At 40.6% G+C, this 20236-nt stretch overlaps 1 protein-coding gene across 1 annotated transcript in view; it reads right to left on the bottom strand.

Moving 5' to 3' along the window:
- The window catches only part of ryr2a (ryanodine receptor 2a (cardiac)), a 749067-nt gene extending 730481 nt beyond the window's left edge, over positions 1 to 18586 (bottom strand). The window contains exon 1 of the mRNA XM_043695572.1: positions 18358 to 18586. Coding sequence (XP_043551507.1) covers positions 18358 to 18405 — 48 coding nt within the window. The 5' untranslated portion in view covers positions 18406 to 18586. The remainder of the gene's footprint in view (positions 1 to 18357) is intronic.
- Between the last annotated feature and the right edge of the window lie 1650 nt (positions 18587 to 20236).

Raw genomic sequence — 20236 nt, 5'->3', positions numbered from 1 at the left:
CTGCACATCTTTGGACTGTGGGAGGAAACCGGAGCACCCGGAGGAAACCCACGCAGACACGGGGAGAACGTGCAAACTCCACACAGTCAGTCGCCTGAGTCGGGAAATGAACCCGGGTCTCTGGCGCTGTGAGGCAGCAGTGCTAACCACTGTGCCACCGTGCCGCCCACAAGTTATTGAACAAAACACAGAATCAACTTATTTTTAGCAAAGTACGACCTTATGAACACTTAAAAATGTTTTGAGTATTCAAAACAAAGGCCTATATATACAATATACCTGACCATTTGATATATTTTCTTATTGAAATGGATAAAATAACTTAAAAATAACCAGAAAAAAGTACGCCTGCATCACTTATCAAGTGCACAATGTCCTAAGTCCATGTATATTTAATCTACGATTAACATCCCTTCTGGACCACTTATTGATCCTTTATGAAGTATTAGCCCTTCTCGACTTCCTGAATCAAAAATAAAATCAGAGGGTGGTGTCAAATGTCTCAATGAAATGTCAATTATTAAAATTCACTCATTATAGTGATTTCAGGGCAGTCGTATAACCATTCTTACTCTCATCCAAGAAAAAATGTTTTGAAAGAACAATGCAAAGGCAAATGTCCACAGATAACAAACATCTATCCAAACCCACCTGTGGACCTTTGGGAAAGGGATATAAAGTTATTACTTAAAGCTTTGTTTAAATTTGTTTCAGGCAGAAATTTTTGTGTTAAAATTCTATAAATCAAAATTTGTTCAGAAACTCTCCAAACAAGTTTCTGTAAATCAGAAAAAGCTTTGTGATTAATTCATTTAATCCCAATAATAGCTAATGCTAGTACATAAATAAATCCTTATCTATATATCAATCTAGTGCAATTTATAAAACAATATAAACATTGTCTTTGATTTAGGCATCTCATTAGGGGATCTGTCCCTGATTATATTGTATTTGAAGCAATCTAGATCGTCTACCATCTCTTTAACTGTTTAAAGCACATTACTTGATACATAAAGTGAGTTCTGAGAATGGTCTTCCTATTTTTTACTCTCTCTTAGGGCATGGGCATTGCTGGCTAGGCGAGCATTTAATGCCCGTCTCTAGTTGCCCTTGAGGTGGTAGTGAGTTGCCTCTTGAACCGTTGCAGTCTGTGTGCTTTGCGTAGACACCCACAATGCTATTCAGGAGGGAGTTCCAGATTTCTGACACAGATACAGTAAAGGAGCAATATTATATTTCCATGTCAAGATGGTGAGTGGCTATGAGGGGAACTTGCAGGTAGTGGCTTCCCCATGGATCTGCAGCCCTTGTCCTTTGAGATAATAGTGGCCATGGGTTTGGAATGTGCTGTTGGTGAATTTCTGCAATGTATCATATGGATGGTATAGAATGCTACTGCTGAGCATCAGTGGTGAAGGGCGTGAAACTTTGTGGGTGTGGTGCCAAGTGACCTGTTTTGTCGTGGTTGGTATTAAGGTTCTTGAGTGTTGCTGGAGGATTCTACTCACTTGAGCCTTGTTGATAGTGTACAGGCTTTGGGAACTTTGGAGAACAGTTACTCACTGCATTGTTCCTAGCATCTGACGTCCTTATATTTATATGGCTACTCCAGTTCAGTTATTGATGAATGGCCACCCCTAGGTTGGTAATAGAGGGGTATTCGGTAATAATAACATCAGTGAATGTCAAGGGGCACTAGTTCAAGAGATGGTCATTGCCTAGCATTTTCATGGCACAAATGTTCCCTGCCACTTTTCAGCTCGAGCTTGGATATTGTCCAGGTCTTGCTCCAGTGGATACAGACTGCATCAGTATCTGAGGAGTCCCGAATGGCGCTGAACCTTGTGCAATCATTAATGATCATCCCCATTTCTGACCTTAATGTGGAGGAAAAGTCACTGATGAAGCATTTGAAGGTGGTTAGGCCTAGGACACTACCCTGAGGAACTCGTGCAAACATATCCTATACCTAGAATGAAAGCTATAACCACAACCCTCCCCTTATGTGCCAGGTATGACTCCAATTATGCCTGGACTCATTGATGTCACATCTGGTCAAATGTAGACTTAAGGTCAAGGGCAGTAACTCTGTCCTAACCTCGAGAATTCAGCTCTTTTGTCTATGTTTGAACGAAGGCTTTAATGAGGTCAGGAGCTGAGCGGCACTGGCAGAACACAAACTGGGCGTCAGTGAGCAGATTACTGCTGAACAGATGCTGCTTGAAAGCACGACTGAAGATGACTTCCATCACTTTATTGCTGCACACACAAATACAGGCCAAACTTTTAAGAATCTCAGTAATCAAAGCTATTATGTAGAGAATGTAAAACATGGAAACCATCATTATTGCTACTTTGTCAACTTAGGTAAAATTAAAATAAGCCAACCACATTGTTCACAAAATGCCTTGGTGTTGCAATTTGAATTTCTCTAGGTTCCTTCAGATGATTACCATTTCGGAGCAGTTCACACAATATGGCATCCACATCATCCTTGAACAGAACTTTCACATTACACTAATCATCAACGCATTCCTTCCAAACAAAATCACAAGTATGTACTTTCTTCAACAGAAGATGGCAACCAGATATTCTTGTATTTCACATCGAGGCTAGTGAATAATTTTGTTGAGTTGCTGTCAAAAGCTAATGTAATTGAGAGAATGTCCTTAAATAATGTGAGGATTGTAATTATAGCTTTTCTATCAGCATTCATCAATTAACAGCTGCAACCTAACATTTTGACTATAATATCTCAAATCTATATTAAATTCAGTTTGATGTCTCTATGACTCTATGACTCTATAAGATTTATGCGTGTTCCATATTCAGGACAAAAGTACTAATGTGGCATCAGTATCCTTGGCAGCTAAAACAGATGCAGACCATCACTTGCTTTGGCATTGAAATAATTTGTAGTGCACCCCCCCCCACCTGGCCCCAGTTAGAGATATATTGATGATAGTGCTAGCAGTATAATCAGTTTCATTTCTTCCACCTCATTTCCCAAAGCAAATTACTAGAATTGAACAGCAACCATATCACAAGCAGTACTTTTGCTGGTGTCAAATAAGTTGCAGCAATGAAGTATATTCCGATGACCTGCACTCGTATCATAATTAAGTTTATGAAACAGTCAACTTGGTATGTTGATCTTAACTATAATTACAGAATTATTCTGGTGCAGAAGGAGGACATTTGGTCCATTGTACCTGCACCAGTATCAGTTTGCTAATCTAGCATGCACTTACTGTTAGCATTTCTCAATGTTTTTGACCATTTCTTTTGTGCAAATCACTGCCTAATATTGTCACATTGTATAATGTCACTGGTTTCATGTGTTCTTGTAACAAGTTAGATCACATTCCAAAAGTGGTAACCTGATCATTCCTACAGTGAGTTTCTTGACAATGTGTAGAATCTTTACCTAAATGTGAAATTTCTAAATATCAACAATGAAGAAAAGAAACAAACCAGTCAACGCAAATTTGAGGAAGAATTATCATGCTTGCAAACATTTGAGGAAATGGCCGAAATATTGGCTGATGAGAATACACAGTGCACAGAGTTTCAGAGAGCCAGTAACAAGGTAGCATGCAAGAGACAGGAGTGGAAAAGATGAAAAGGTGTGGAATTCAGCAAAGGATAGAAATGTTACTCAAAACATTTTAGAAAAAACAGAGTAGAAACTTCTCAGAAGATTTGGGAACAGTTAACGGTGTCCCACCATATCCTGGCACTGGCTCTGCTCATTGTGTACATCAACATTATGAAAATATGTAGTGGATTTGTTTCCAAATTTGTAGTTGATTCAAACTAGTAGACCAAGTAAGTAAGTCTGATGACCAAACAAAGCAAATTGGGAGGATTCAAATAAGGTGGAGGAATAGGTAGTATCTGGCAAATAAAATTCAATGTCAATAAATAGGAAGTAGCAGATTCAGTTGGAACAGTTTGGGTGATGTGAAATGGTAGACGGATCTGGGGATTCAGAGTCAGAAAATATTAAAGCAGCACTTCAAATGGTTGCAGCCATTAAAAAAGAGCTAAAGGAATATTTGGGCTTTTGACAAGAGGTACAGATTAAACAAGTCAAATCACAGTGGTGCATTATGCTGGGAAATTAAGCTGGTACCAGATTCCTGGCAAATCGCATAACCAGGCTGTGGGTAGGGCGTTAAACTAACTAGTGGGGCATTGGGTTCATTTGCATGGAAAATTAGGGAAACCTTAAAGGTCAGCACTTAAGATTAAGTTCCCTACAGTGTGGAAACAGGCCCTTCGGTCCAACAAATCCACACCGACCCTCCGAAGAGTAACGCACCCAGATTAATTTCCCTCTGACTACTGTACCTAACACTATGGACAATTTAGCATGGCCAATTCACCTAAACTGCACATCTTTGGACTGTGGGAGGAAACCGGAGCACCCAGAGGAAACCCACACAGACACGGGGAGAATGTGCAAACTCCACACAGTCACCCAAGGCCAGAATCAAACCCGGGCCCCTGGAGGTGTGAGGCAGCAGTGTTAACCACTGAGCCACTGTGCCATCCATTAGGTTTTAAGGGGCTTAAAACTTAAAGGGGTCAGCAGAGGTTAAAAAATTTCTAGTTCAAGTAATAGGGCAGAGAATACGGAAAGCATCAGGCATCTAACTTCAGGCACAGTAGATAAAGAGAAAGGATCAGTCAACATAGGACTGAAGATGCTGTACTTAAATACACTCAGTATATGAAACAAGGTAAATGAGCTTGTAGTCAGATTAAAACTGGCAGGTACGGTGTTGTGGGTATCACACAGACATGGCTACAAGGGGATCAGGGTAAATACATTTCCATAGATATACGTCCTAACGAAAGGACAGGCAGATGGGCAGAATTGTAAGTAAGAAATGAAATTAAATTAATAGCAAGAAGTAATATAGAGTTGTAAGGCACAGAATCTATATGGGTACAGTTGAGGAACCGCAAAGGTAAAAAGAACCTGTTGGAAGTTGTGTACAGGCCTCCTATTGGAAGCTGGGATGTGGAAAGAATATAAATCAGGAGATAGAAAAGGCAGGATCACAATAACCATGGGTGACTTCAATATGTAGGTGGACTGGGAAAATCAAGTTGACATCGGATCTCAAGAAAAGGAGTTTTTTTTAATAAGGCAAACTTTTTTGAAGCTTGCACCACATATAAACAAGGTGGCTAAAAAGGCATTTAGCACAGTTGCCTTCATTGCTCAGTCCTTTGAGTATAGGAGTTGAGAAGTAACGTTGAGATTATACAGGACATTGGTGAGGCCTCTTCTGCAGCACTGTGTCCAGTTTTAGTCACCCTGTTATAGGAAAGACATTATGAAGTTTGAGAGGGTTCAGTAGAGATTTACCAGGATGTTGCCAGGTATAGAAAGTTTGAGTGATAAAGAAAGGCAGGATAGGCTGAGACTTTTTTCTCTGGAGCTTTATAGAGGTTTATAAAACCATGAGGGGTATAAATAGGGTAAATGGTAGGTGTCTTTTCCCTATGATGGGGGATTTCAAGACTAGGTGGGGATATTTTTAAGGTAAGAAAAGAGAGAGATTTTAAAAAAGACATGAGGGGCATTTTTTTTAAACACAGAGGCTGGCTCACATGTGGAATGAACGTCCAAAGGAGTTTTTTGATAAGGTGTTTTATTGAGATCTGTCTCCTGATTAAACTTAAAAAATTAAAGACGTAGGTACTAAGTTAGCCTGCAGCAGGGTTTTAAGAGCAGTAAGGCTGTGAAATTTTCTGGGAGTCTAGGTTGTAAAGGTGCAAAGATGGCCTTCAGCAGAGTGACATAGTTTTCCTGTCGAATGTGGGAGATTAGGGAGAGTTTCCATTTCACTGATGATTATGTCTGCAGGAAGTGTTTTTGGTTGTGAATCCTATTGGATCACATGGACTGTTTGGAGTTAGAGGCAATAAAGAATTTATAGGAGCTGAGGGGTGTGAAGGATGGCAGTCCCAGGAAGGGGATAAACCAAAGATTCAGTCAGATAGATGGGATACCTCCTGGAAAAGTAGGAGAGGGAGGCAGGGAGTGCAGGAGTCTCCTGTGACTATCCCCTTCTCAAATAAGTATCCTGCTATGGAAAATGTAGGGGGCAATTGACTCAGGGGAATGCAGCACTGACAGCTGGGTTTCTGGTACAGAGACTGGCTCAAATGTAATGAGGAGTACGTCAGGTTCCAAGCAATCGATTGTGATAGGGGACTCTCTAGTCAAAGGCACAGACTGACACTTCTGCAGCTGGCAGCAAGACATCAGAATAGTGTGTTGCCTCCCTGGTGCCAGGATCAAAGATATATCAGAGAGGGTGCAGAATATTCTCCAAGGGGAGAGGTTGCTGTACACATTGGAATTAATGACATCGGAAGAGAAAATGATGAGATTCTGAGGATAGAATATAGGAAATTAGGAAATTAGGAATTTAAAAAGGAGTTCTTCAGGGGTAATAATATCTGCATTACTCCTGATGCCACGAGCTAGTGAGGGTAGGAATAGGAGGATAGAGTGGATGAATGCATGGCTGAGGAGCTGGTGTATGGGAAAAGGATTCACATTTTTGAATCATTGGAATCTCTTTAGGGGTCGATGTAACCTGTATAAGAAGGACAAATTAGAAACGGACTAATATACTGGTGGGGAGATTTGCTCGAGCTACTCGGGAAGATTTAAACTAGTAAGTTGGCAGGGATTATCCAGGGAGGTAGTGAGGAAAGAGATCAGTCTGAAACTGGTACAGTTGCAAAAAGGAGCAAGTCAAACAGTCAGGGTAGGCAGGAACAAAGCAGGAAACGAGGGGGCACCGATAAATTAAACTGCATTTATTTCAATGCAAGAGGCCTAACAGGTAAAGCAGATGAACGCAGGGCATAGTTGGGAACACGGGACTGCATAGCAATTACAGAGATGTGGCTCAGGGATGGATAGGACTGGCAGGTTAATGTTGCAGGGTATGGATGCTGTAGGAAGGATAGAAAGTGGGGCAAGAGAGGAGGGGAGTGGCATTTTTGATTAGGGATAACATTAGAGCTGTACTTAGGGAGGTATTCTTGAGAATACACCCAGGGAAGTTATCCGGGGTGGAATTGAGAAATAAGAAAGGGATGACCACCTTACTGGGATTGCACTATACACACACACACACCAATAGTAAGCGAGAAATTAAGAAACAAATTTGTAAGGAGATTTCAGTTACCTGTAAGAATAATAGGGTGGTTATGGTAGGGGATTTTAACTTTCCAAACATGGACTGCGATTGCCATTGTGTTAAGGGCTTGGATGGAGATGAGTTTGTTAAGTGTGTACAAAAAAATCTTCCGATTCAATATGCCTACTAGAAAAGGTACAAAACTTGACCTGCTCTTGGGTAGGTGATGGAGGTGTCTCGGTGGGGGAGCACTTTGGGATCAGTGTCAATAATTCTATTAGTTTTAAAATAGTGATGGAAAAAGATAGGCCGGATCTAAAAATTAAACCTCTAAATTGGAGAAAGGCCAATTTGATGGCATTAGGCAAGAACTTTCAAAAGTTATTTGGGGGCAGATGTTTACAGGTAAAAGGACGGCTGGAAAATGGGAAGCCTTCAAAATTAGATAACAAGAGTCCAGAGACAGTATATTCCTGTTAGGATGAAGGGCAGGGCTAGTCGGTGTAGGGAACGCTGGATGACTGGAGAAATTGAGGTTTTGGTCAAGCAAAAGAAGGAAGCATATGCCAAGTATAGACAACAAAAATCGAGTGAATCATTAGAAGGGTAGAAAAGCTGTAGGATTATACTTAAAGAGGGTGATCAGGAGGCAAAAAGGGGACATGAAATAGCTTTGGCAAATAAGGTTAAAGAGAATCCAAAAGGATTCTACAAATACATTAAAGACAAAAGGATAACTAGAGAGAGAATATATTCCCTTAAAGATCAGCAAGGCCGCCTATGTGTGGAACTGCAGGAGAAAGGGGACATACTAAACAAACTTTGCATCAGTGTTTACTGTGGAAAAGGATATGGAAGATAAAGAACGTGGGAACATAAAAAAAATCTTGAAAAATTTCCATATTACAGAGAAGGAGGTGCTGCACAGCTTAAAACTCATAAAGATGGATAAATCCCTGCGTGTATCAGGTGTACCCTAGAACTTTATGGGAAGAAGGGAAAGTGATTGCTGGGCCCTTTGCTGAGATATTCATATCATCAATAGCTACAGGTGAGGTGTCGGTTGGCTAATGTGGTGCCACTATTTAAGAAAGGTGGTAAGGAAAAGACCAGTGAACCTAACATCAGTGGTGGGGAAGTTGTTGGAGTAATCCTGAGGGACAGGATTTACACATATTTGGAAAAGCAAGGGCTGATTAGGGACAGTCAACATGGTTTTGTGTATGGGAAATCCTGTCGTACTAACTTGAGTTTTTTGAAGAAGTAAAGAAGACGATTGATGAGGGCAGAGCAGTGGATGTGATCTATATGGACTTCAGTAAAGTGCTCAACAAGGTTCCTCATGGTAGGTTGGTTAGCAAGGTTAGATCAGATGGAATACAGGGAGAAATAGCTATTTGGATTCTGAGCTGGTTTGGAGGTAGGGGACAGAGGGTGATGGTAGAGGGTGGCTTTCACACTGGAATCTTGTGGCCAGCGGTGTGTCACAAGGATTGGTGCTAGATCCACTGTTTTTTGTCATTAATATAAATGATTTGGATTTGAGTATAAGAGGTATAGTTAGCAGTTGATACCAAAATTGAAGGTGTAATGGACAGCGAAGAAGGTTACCTCAGTGTACAATGGGGTCTTGATCAGATGGGGCAATGGGCCGAGGAGTGGCAGATGGAGTTTAAGTTAGATAAGTGTGAGGTGCTGCATTTTAGAAAGGCAAATCAGGTCAGGACTTATACACTTAATCGTAAGGACTTGGGGAGTGTGGCTAAGCAAAGTGTCCTTGGAGTGTAGGTTTATAGTTCCTTGAAAGTGAAATTGCAGGTGGATAGAATAGTGGTTAAGGCATTTTGTATGCTTGCCTTTATTGGTCAGTGCATTGAGTATAGGAGTTGGAAGGTCATGTTGCAACCGTACAGGACATTGGTTAGGTCACTTTTGGAATACTGCGTGCAATACTAGTCTCCTTTCTATAGGATGTTGTGAAACTTGAAAGGGTCCCGAAAAGATTTACAATAATTTTGCCAGGGTTGGAGAGGCTGAATAAGCTGTGGCTGTTTTCCTTGGAGCATCAGAGGCCGAGTGGTAACCTTATACAGTACAGGGTTATAAAATCATGAGGGGCATGGATAGGGTAAATAGACAAGCTCTTTTCCCTGGGGTGGGGAATTCCAAAATTAGAGGGCATAGGACTGAGGTGAGAGGGAGAAGATTTAAAAGGGACCAAAGGGGCAATGTTTTCATACAGACGCGACATGTACGAATGAGCTGCCAGACAAAGTGGTGGAGGCTGGTACAATTGCAACATTTAAAAGGTATCTGGACAGGTATATGAATAGAAAGGGTTTAGAGGGATAACAGTCAAATAGGATCCTGGCAAATGGGACTAGATTTATTTATGATATCTGGTTGTTATGGACAAGTTGGACCAAAGGGTCTGTTCTCGTGCTTTACATCTCTGTGACTCTATGATTGTAAGTAGTGGCTGTGAACACAAGTTTTTAAAGACAGTTGGATAAGCACATGAAGATGAAAGGTTTGGAGGGATTTAGGTCAGGAGCGGACAGGTGGAACTAGTTTATTTGGGACTTTGTTTGGCATGGATTGGTTGGACCAAAAGGTAAGTATCCGTGCTGTCTGACCCTATGCTCTATGACAGAGACGAGTGTAGTGCCCATCACCAAAGAGAAGGTGCTGAGGAAGTTGAAATATTTGAAGGTGGATAAATCATCCAGATCAGATAGACTAGACACCAAGGTTTTGAAGGAGATAGCTCAGGAGATTGTGGAGGTTTCGCTGATGGTTTTTCAGGAATCACTGGAATCAGGGAGGGTCTCAGAGGAAAATGGCTAATGTAACATCAATGTTTAAGAAGTGAGGGAGGCAGAAGACAGGAAACTATAGGCTGGTTTGCCTGACCATGGCCATTGATAAAATTTTAGAGGCCATTATTAATGATGAAATTGCAGAGAACTTGAAAGGGGTGAGTCAGCATGGCTTCTGCAATGGGAGATCAAGTCTGCAAAATCAAGCCTCAAAAGTTCTTTGAGGAAGTAACAAGCAAATCAGGCAAAGGAGAATTAGTGGATGTGTTCTATTTGGATTTCCAGAAGGCCTTTGACAAAGTGCCACACAGGAGGCTGCTAAATAAGATAAGCACCTGTGATGTTTGGGGCAAGCTACTGGCATGAATAGAGGTTTGGCTGACTAGCAGAAGGCAGAGAGAGGGCATAAATGGACCTTTATCAGGATAGCAAGCTGGTGACTAGTGGAGTTCCGCAGTGATCCATATTGGGAACCACAAGTATTCATGTTATAGATTAACAATCTGGATGAAGGAACTGAGGGCAATGTTGTTAAGTTTGCAGATGACACAAAGATAGGTGAAGGGACAGGTGATGTTGAGGAAGTGGAGAGGCTGCAAAAGGACTTAAACAAGCTAGGACAGTGACCAGAGAAGTGGCAGGTGCAATACAACGTGGTAAATTGTGAGATTATGCACCTTGGTAGGAAGAATAGAGGTGTACACAATTTTCTAAATGGGGAAAGACTTCAGAAATCTGAAGCACAAAGGGATTTGTGAGTCCCAGTTCAGGATTTTCTTCCGGGTAACATGGAGGTTCAGTTGGAAGTTAGGATGCAAATGCAATGTCAGCATTCATTTAAGAGAGCTAGAATACAAGAGCAGAAATGTACTGCTGTGGGTGTATAAGGTTCTGATCAGACTGCATTCAGAATATTGTGAGCAGTTTTGGGCCCCGTATCTAAAGATGGAAGTGCTGGCATTGGAGTGGACGTAGAGAAGATATTTCCACTGGAAGGACTAGGACCCTGGGGTCACAACCTCAGAGTGAAGGGGCAGACCTTTACAACTGAGATGTGGAGGAATTCCTTCAGCCAGAGGGTGATTAATCTGAGGAATTCATTTCTGTGGAGACCATATCTTTGAGGGCATTTAATACAGAGATTAAGTCAGGCTCTTGATTGAGATGGGGATCAAGGGCTATGGGGAGAAGGATGAACAATGGAGTTGAGAAAGATACCGTCTATGATCGAATGGTAGAGCATATCCAATGGGCCAAATGGCTTAATTCTACTCCCATATCTTATGGTCTAACTATACATAAAACGTTAGTGAGACTACAGTCAGAGTTCTGTTTCTGGGTTTCATACTATAGGAAGGACATTGAGGAAGTTAACACATTAAGATAGAATTCAGCAGTTTGCATTGTTCACATTGTTACAGCAATTTAATTACCAGGAAATAGGATTCAACATCAGTTGTAAAATGTAGGCTAACATTGGAGTGTATCTTTGAAGAAATTTCAGTTTTTTGGTTTGTGCCTCCACTGGTTGCATTCATGTCTCTAGGCAGAAGTGTAACACCAGATACTCATCTATGCAGCATAGGCTGACATTTCAGTGCAATACTGACACAGTGTTGCATTGCTGAGGATGCCATTCTTTAGGCGAGATATGAAAATAAAACCTATCTGGAGAATGTAATACATCACAGATACCTTTGAAGAAATATAACAAAGTCCTTCTGCTATTGTGGCCATTACTACATAAACAGATAACCTGCTTGTAATCACGTATGCTGTGTGTAAACTGGCTGCCGCATTTCCCACATTCGAACAGTGACTACACTACAAAAATATTTCATTGAATGTAAAGCACTTTGGGCTGTCAAAAATGACACTACGGAAATGCAAGTTCCTTCAAGACTCAAAATGTTTTGTATGAAACATTTAAAAGTTTAATCTCACCTCTTCAACATTCTCATTCTTAGAAGAGCAGGAAACATGTTATTAAGTACATCCACTATCAATGTCACTACTTGTTTGCCTCAAAGTGCAATCTGTAAAAACAATTCTGATAGAAAATTGGGTGGCAAGTCTATTTTCAGGATATTTACGTCCTTTATCAGCACAAGCTGTCCTTTAAGTACATTTTAGGAATGCAATGCTACGTAACCAGATTACTGTTAAATCACTCTTATCACTGCATTTGCAACACATAGACAGTTCTTATCACAAGAATATTTTATGCAGAAGAGAGGTGTTAAAAAAGCAATCATCAGATGCTTGCAATGGATGGTATAGAAAGAAAATAGGTCACGAACAATATTATGCAACTTGCATGTTAAGCAGTAAAATTGAACATTGATGGTTTTAAAGCAACAATTTAATGTAAAAAGTAAATTACGATATGATGCAGGCTGTTTTCTTTGAATATTCATGTTTTCAGTGGTACACTGGGACATATGGCAGTATGCAACAGAAAGGTTCTATGCCACTAGTCTTCTAACACATTTGAAACATTGAAAACTAAAAAAAGTACATATAACTGCTAATAACTGCAATATAATTTATCACACAAGTATGCTACAAATGTGTCCAATTTGCCACATAGTATTCTGTTCTTTATTTATGTTTTCATCTTTTTTTTAATGAACAGATTCTTCATTTATTTTAACATCATGCAACCAGGACTTAATGCAACACTGCCATTTAAACATTTAACGTAGAGTCATAGAGTCATACAGCACAGAAACAAACCCTTTGGTCCAAACAGACCATCCCAAACAAATTCCCAACCTAATCTAGTCCCATCTTCATCATATATAGAACTCTGCAGCATTATTAGCAATATGCCAAATGTCTCTCGCTCACTGGTAATGTGACAGTGGTAATCTATTATTCACTTAATGTTCAAGTACTTTTTTTTGTTGTTCTCATTATACCTTTGTCTGTCCTTCTTTAGATCTTCCTCTCATTCACTCACTCCTCTGGTTACCTTTCTTTCCTCCCACTGCTCTACAGTTTTCTTCAACCTTAAAAAATGACCTCCATTGGCACTGACTTATAAACAACAACATAATATCTTGTAAATTTTTCCATCTTCTTCTAAGTTATAGAGAAGCTATTATAACAATTTTGTTTAAGGCATAACACCACCTGCATCAATCTGTACTTCTACTTTACAGATTCAATATTCTCAGCTAACTGGCAAGTCAGTGACTGAATAATATATGGTTGAAGTGCATAAGGGATAGATCTATCAGTGAGGGTTTTTTTGATGGACAAAATGATATCCAGAAACAAAAATAAGATGAGATTGGAAGAATACAATAATTAAACTTAAAATGTTTATAAATTGGGTCAACCAATTAAAACAAAAATAATGTTGAGTTATTTTTTCTTCTTTTAGCAGATTCTTGAAAACAGACAATTAGATAATACATATGCATATACTTATCTGGTGTTTCTACTACAAACATACATGAAGGAAAGCTGATTGAATATAAGGCTAGAGAGTAATTAACAGGGTGGTGTTTTTGGAATTCAAGCATATTTCTTGAAGCTAACACATCCAGCTGTTTTTCCTTGAATACAACTATAACATTTTACCTTATGCCAATGATAATAATACTAAGTTACAGGTTACAATGGAGCAGCAATTACAATGATAAAACATGCCATTAATCCAAAATTGCTGAACCACCACCAAGAAATTATTTCTTCACCTGTCAAACTATATGTACCATTTACCAGAGCCATCAAAGTATGGTTACTTTGCTAATTTTGGAATAAAAAGGTGTTGTCCCTTTCAGCAGTCTTTGTCTTGGGTCTTCTTCTATGATGAGGGTTTTTCTACATAAAGTATTGGAGAATGTTATGAGCCTATTAGGGTTAGACTAGCATACACAGTTATGGTGTACAAAGTTAAAACTCACACAACACCAGGTTATAGTCCAACAGGTTTAATTGGAAGCACACTAGCTTTCGGAGCGACGCTCCTTCATCAGGTGATTGTGGAGAGCTCGATCGTAACACAGAATTTATAGCAAAAATTTGCAGTGTGATGTAACTTATAAATTCTGTGTTACGATCGAGCCCTCCACAATCACCTGATGAAGGAGCGTCGCTCCGAAAGCTAGTGTGCTTCCAATTAAACCTGTTGGACTATAACCTGGTGTTGTGTGATTTTTAACCTTGTACACCCCAGTCCAACACCGACATCTCCAAATCATGACAGTTTTGGTGGCCTCACAGTGCTGTCATTGTTTCCTCTTGGGAAATCTAGGTGATGACCTAGAGCAGATTTATAACAATCTCTGCAGCTCTTGTTACTTCACAGGACAACTTCAAGTACCAACCAGTAACAAAAAAAGTCCAGAGTTTATTTTAAGCAAGTCTCAACATTCAGTGCAATCAATCATACAGTGATTGATTGTGTTAGGCAAGATTGCCCACTTATTTTGAACTCTTCCCCTCTGCCCAACCCACTTCTTTAACCACATTAACATTGCTAATGATAGAACTGGAATGTTGATGTGTTGGAAGCAGAAAATCCCCAGGCATCTTTAAACATGAGACAATTGACACAGCTGATCTACAATACAATTCCCACCCTGAACACTCAAAACCACCTGAAAATTGGCAGAAATTGAGAGACAAATCTGGTTAGATCTCCAGCTTTCCATTTTTAAATTTAAGAAAGAGAGAACAGATTTCATTCTAAGGTTAAAATAAATCATTTCAGCACATCATGATCCCTGAAGGTTGTAAGGTAGGTAGATAGGGTGATTAACGAGGCATATGGAGTACTTATTAGCCGAACCTTGGAACATAAGAGCAGGCAGATTTTGTTGGAACTGCATAAATTGCTGGTTAAACCACAACTGGTGTACCATGTGTGGTTCTGCTTACATTTTAGGAAGAATGCGACTGTACTAGAGAAGGTTCAGAACAGATTTATCAGGACGCTATCTGAGCTGAGGAATCTGAGCAAAGAGGAAAGATCGAATAGGTTGGGGTTGTTTTTCTTGGAGTAGGAAAAATTTAGAGGGAACCTCAGAAAGGCAGATAAAATTGAAGAAGATAGATGGGTGATTAGAAAGGCACTTCTTCCATTAGTAAAAGGACCAATAAGCAGCATTTAACATAAGATGTAGACTGCTAAGAGGAAGGTTGAGGAGAATTTCTTTTCACTCAGAATCATAGAATCCCTACACTGCAGATAGAAGCCATTTGGCTCAGTGAGTCTGCACCAACCTTCCAAATAGCCTCCAACCAAATCACCATAACCTTGCATGAACCATAACTAATTCACCTGGCCTGCATATTCCCGGACACTATGGACATTTAGCATGGCCAATGCACCTAACCTATATGTCTTTGGACTGTGGATGGAAATCAGAGTGCCCAGAGGAAACCCAGTATGAAACGGGAAAACTCTGACAGACAGTAACCCAAGGCTGGAATCAAACCCAGGTCTCTGGCGCTGTCAGGGAGCAGTGGTAACCACCGAGCCACCATGCTGCCCAAGTCACCACAGTCTTGCCATAAGGTTTCTCCATAGGATGGTGGGAATCTAGAACTCACTGCCTGAAAGAGTGGTTGATTCCAAAATTCACAAACACCTTAAGCAGTCATTAAATATTCACCTGTATTGCAATAGCCTCCAAGGCAATAGAGCAAGAGCTGGAAAATAGGATTAATATAAACAGATCTTGACTGGCACAGAAATGATGGATGAAATGGCCTCCCTCACTGCTGTAAAAGACTATACCTATGAATCTAACAAAAGAAGCATTGCAACAGTGAATAATTAGAGTATGGTCAGTAGAATCACAGAGTCATAGAGACATATCCTTCGATTCAACTCATACTCATATCCTAACCTAACATAGTCCCATTTCCCAGCACTTGGCCCAAATCCCTCTAAACCCTTCCTATTCATATATCGATCCAGATGCCTTAATTATACCAGCCTCCACCACTTCCTCTGGCAGCTCATTCTATACAAGCACTTATATTTGTGTTGCTCAGAATCACCCAAGGCTGCACAATAATTTAATTTTTATAATCGCACAATGTCTTTGATTCTTGGTTCCTTCTCCAGTTTACCAAAAGGAAATGCCTCAAATTGTGCAGGGAATTTTCTTTCATGATCTATGGACAGCATCCTGCCCTACAATCCAAAATACAGTGCAACATACATTAAGCAGAATATGCCGTAATGGTGGAGCTCTCAAAACAAGACAGCATTGGGCTCAGTGCACATTCTTTGATGAACATTGTGGGAAATGCTGCTCAACAAATAGGATCTACACACACCAGGCTGTCATCTGCAAAAGCAGATGAATCATCTATGTGGTTCCAAGGTCATTGTAAGAATTGAAAATTTAGAGAATGACTATTGTTCATCTTGCAGACTGATATTCCTTTGGGTAAAAATGAATAACAATTCATCACTTCCATTATAAGCCATCTACAGAAATTAAGCATCTTTTTTTGGTAGCTTGGAATATGTCTTAATTTGTTAATGTTCATTGCGTGCATTTCATTATTGAAACATGAGAGCAATAACTGAGACTTAAAGCTTTGACATACTGAGATCAAGGTATCCAGATTTAGCTATACAGTACACAGCTTTTACAGATACATGTTTCTGAAAACTTAATACACTTGATTAATATAGAGAATTAGCATACTGAAACCAAACCTAAACCTTGTTTCTGATATATTATAGATATTGATACCTGACTTTGAGTTGGTTCTGTATTTTAAGTGTTCAGTATATGGTGAATGTATTTGCATGTTTTATAGGTCTGTAGAAACTAATAGTAATTTTAAATACAACATGATAGCTGATGTGCACTGATTAATATCAGATTCTAGCCTCCCTGTTAAAATATGGTAAACAGAAATGTTCTTACAAATAAAACAATATATTTCTATTGCAGTCAGCTTTCCTTTAACCTGCGCAACTCTCACTAAATATTACAAACATGCATGAGACATAATGAGAAAACAAGGTTTGATTCACATTACACTTTCATTCAAGGTAATTTCATCCAATTTCAACATTTTGTTGCACAGGAAACCCAAGGATAAATACGACCAAAATCTTCATTAGCTAACACAACACGGGCTTGCCTGGTGTTTGTGTAACCCCACTGCTGTCAAGCATTGCAGCGTTGGCACTGCTGTATAGGTACAGGACATGACTAAACTTCTCGTCCAATGCAACATCACTCGGCATTCGGATTGTGCACGATTAAATACTTCTATACATTCAGTATTCCAACAAAGCTTCATAAACTTTGTAAGCGCTCTTTATAAATTACTTAAGGTGACACGGAGACACGAATGACCCGATTAAGATGAGCATGCAGGACATGTCACATCCCTGATAGGAAATACAAACACTTCACAACTCGATGTTTGGTTCTCAGTTTCATGTCAAGCTTCACACCTCGATAAATTGCGCACACTCTGGCGATAAATCAATTAGATCACTGGTTCTTGAGCGAAATTTCCGCATTTTTAAATTGCATGGACACGTGCATTGAAAATACAACGACATGTTTCTGTGGAAAATTAACTGCATTGACCCGTGTATAGAACAAGGTGATCAAAGGAACCCGAGCACTGGATAAGATGGCTCATTCTCACTGGTTTGCAAAGACAAATCCTTACAGCAAAACGGGGCAACTGCATTGCTTATGAACTGAGCAATGAGCAGCAGCCGCCGCACGGTGACTGTATGCGTGTCTTACGCATGAAACATGCTCATTAGGGCAACACAGGGCACCAAATCTAAACCTTGCCTCTGGTCCATCTGATACAGCGCAGCCTTGATAACAGGGCGCAATTCCCCGACAGCTAGGAAAACAGTATCCCACCAACTCTTCTACTCACCCCATACTACTAAGGAAGCGGGGAGGGAGGGGGAACAGGGGAGGAAAACATTAATACTGTGCTAACTCCTGTCACTGGCTTCAATCAAATTGTAAACGCCATCAATGATTGTCACATAATCCGCCCTGGGAATGCAAAGGTTCTTTAACACTTTATTTCCGCCTCTCTCCAATCACACACACACAAACAAAATCAGCGAAAGCTTCCCGTTTTACTGCGAGTATAATTTCATCCAAATGAAAGCATCGCGAACACAGCATGCAGTTGGTGTCAGCGCATCCAGTAAGTGCAGTGCAGGACTAATACCCATTGATTCAAATGCGGCTGAAATAAATCCACGCGTCCTTTTCACATGGGGGAGGGAGGTGGAGAGTGAAAGAACGAAGAACAAATTATCTAATGACACGCGAGGTGAGGGAGATAAATGAAAATAATAACGGGGGAGGGGGGTTTGGAGGTTGTGGGAAAGAGGTACTTACAGTTCTTAAGAACTGAATTTCGTCTTCTCCTTCTCCCACCTCAGCCATGACTGCAGGGAGGGTGTTTTGAGGTGGAGGGGAGAGAGAGAAGGCAGGCGCTGCTGGTTGCCTACCCTCTGGATGATGGGTTCTTATTACAGAAGAACTGCAAATCCTCCTGGCTCTCCCCTCTCTCTCTCTCTCTCAGTCTGTCTCCCGCGCGCGTCTCCGCTCGGGGATTCCGCGAGCGCGAGCCTGTGAGGGTGTCGGGGGAGGGGGAGGTTGTGGTGGCGCGCACCGTCAAGATGCTCGCGCCCGCGCTGTGGCGGACCCAGATGACAAAAAAAAGAGAGAAATTGCTGGAAAAGCTCAGGCCCGCAATCTGTGTCTGTGTGGGGGCGGGGGAAGAGAGAGAGAAAGGAAAGTGACCCTTCCTCAGAACTCAAGTCCTGCCGAGTTTTTCCAGCAATTTCTTTTTTTTTGTCAATGATTATTTTTGTCTCTCTCACTCGCTTTCCTCTTGAAAAACTTCGCAAACCCTAGCGACGGCGGAGAGATAGCGTCGATTATTTAATCTGGGGGGAGTGTGTGTGAAAACAAAAACTTAGGAAGAGGTGCAGACGAGCTACGTGCATCTGCTTAAATTGTGAGCAATATTGGATGTGTCGTTAATTTTCCATGAGTCCTGTTATAAAATATCCTAAACCCTCCCCCTAACCCTTAAATAAACGGTGATAAATAGAAGCATTTTGTTGGAATTATGTTTTCTTTTGATCATGCTGGAGAATAAGAAACAAAGGCTTGTATTTATACAGCACCTTTTTTGGATCACAGCTCGCTCTCCCCAAAATGACGTAAGTGCCAATGAAGTACTCTTCTCGAGCATTGCGACTGCTGTATAAAATACAAGCATTTGTGTACCGTCCGCAATGTGTTAATAACTAGATAATTTGCGCTGAAAGATGTTAATTGGAAGATAAATATTAGCCTTCTTGAACATAGTGCCCCTCTGTGTTATAAGGGCAGACAAAATCTTAGTTTAACAACTCTCCTGAAAGCTGGTACATCTGGCAGTGCAGCACTTCATCAGTGTCACCCTTGTTCCTTGTGTTCAACTCTTCTGACTTTAAGTCAACAGTGATACCAAATAGGTGAAGGTGAAGGTGAAGACTGCAGATGCCAGAGAGTCAGAGTCAAAAAATGTGGCGCTGAAAAAGCACAGCAGGTCAGACAGCATCTGAGGAGCAGGAAAATCCTTCATCAGGGCTTTTGTCTGAGACGTCGATTTTCCTGCTCCTCGGATGCTGCCTGACCTTCTGTGCTTTTCTAGCACCACTCTAATTTTGACACCTATTTGTTCATGCCCGAAATGTCAACTCTCCTGCTCCTCAGATGCTGCCTGACCTTCTGTGCTTTTTCAGCACCATTCCAATCTTGATTCTAATCTCCAGCATCTGCAGTACCGATTTCCGCCCTATAAGCAAATAAGTGACAATCATAAATAATTTCAAGAATAAGGGGACGGCACAGTGGTTCAGTGGTTAGCACTGCTGCCTTACAGCACCAAGGTCCCAGGTTTAATTCCAGCCTCAGGTGACTGTCTGTGTGGAGTTTACACATTCTCCTGTGTCTGTGTGGGTTTCCTCCCGCAATCCAAAGATGTGTCGGTCAGGTGAATTAGCCACACTAAATTGTCCATAGTGTTAGGTGCAATAGTCAGAGGGAAATGAGACTGGGCGGGTTACTCTTTGGAGCGTTGGTGTGGACTTGTTGGGCCAAAGGACCTTTTTCCACACTGTAGGGAATCTAATCATTTGTTTAAAATAAAAGATTGGCAGAGTAGATGAAAGTTGGTAATGTGTAAATTTAATCCAGACTTTCTTTCCCACATTTTATTTTT

The sequence above is a fragment of the Chiloscyllium plagiosum genome, chromosome 9, assembly GCF_004010195.1.
Source record: "Chiloscyllium plagiosum isolate BGI_BamShark_2017 chromosome 9, ASM401019v2, whole genome shotgun sequence".
In the NCBI taxonomy this organism is placed as follows: Eukaryota; Metazoa; Chordata; class Chondrichthyes; order Orectolobiformes; family Hemiscylliidae; genus Chiloscyllium; species Chiloscyllium plagiosum.
The sequence above is the reverse complement of the archived record's forward strand: the minus strand, read 5'-3'. Positions and strand labels throughout refer to the sequence as shown.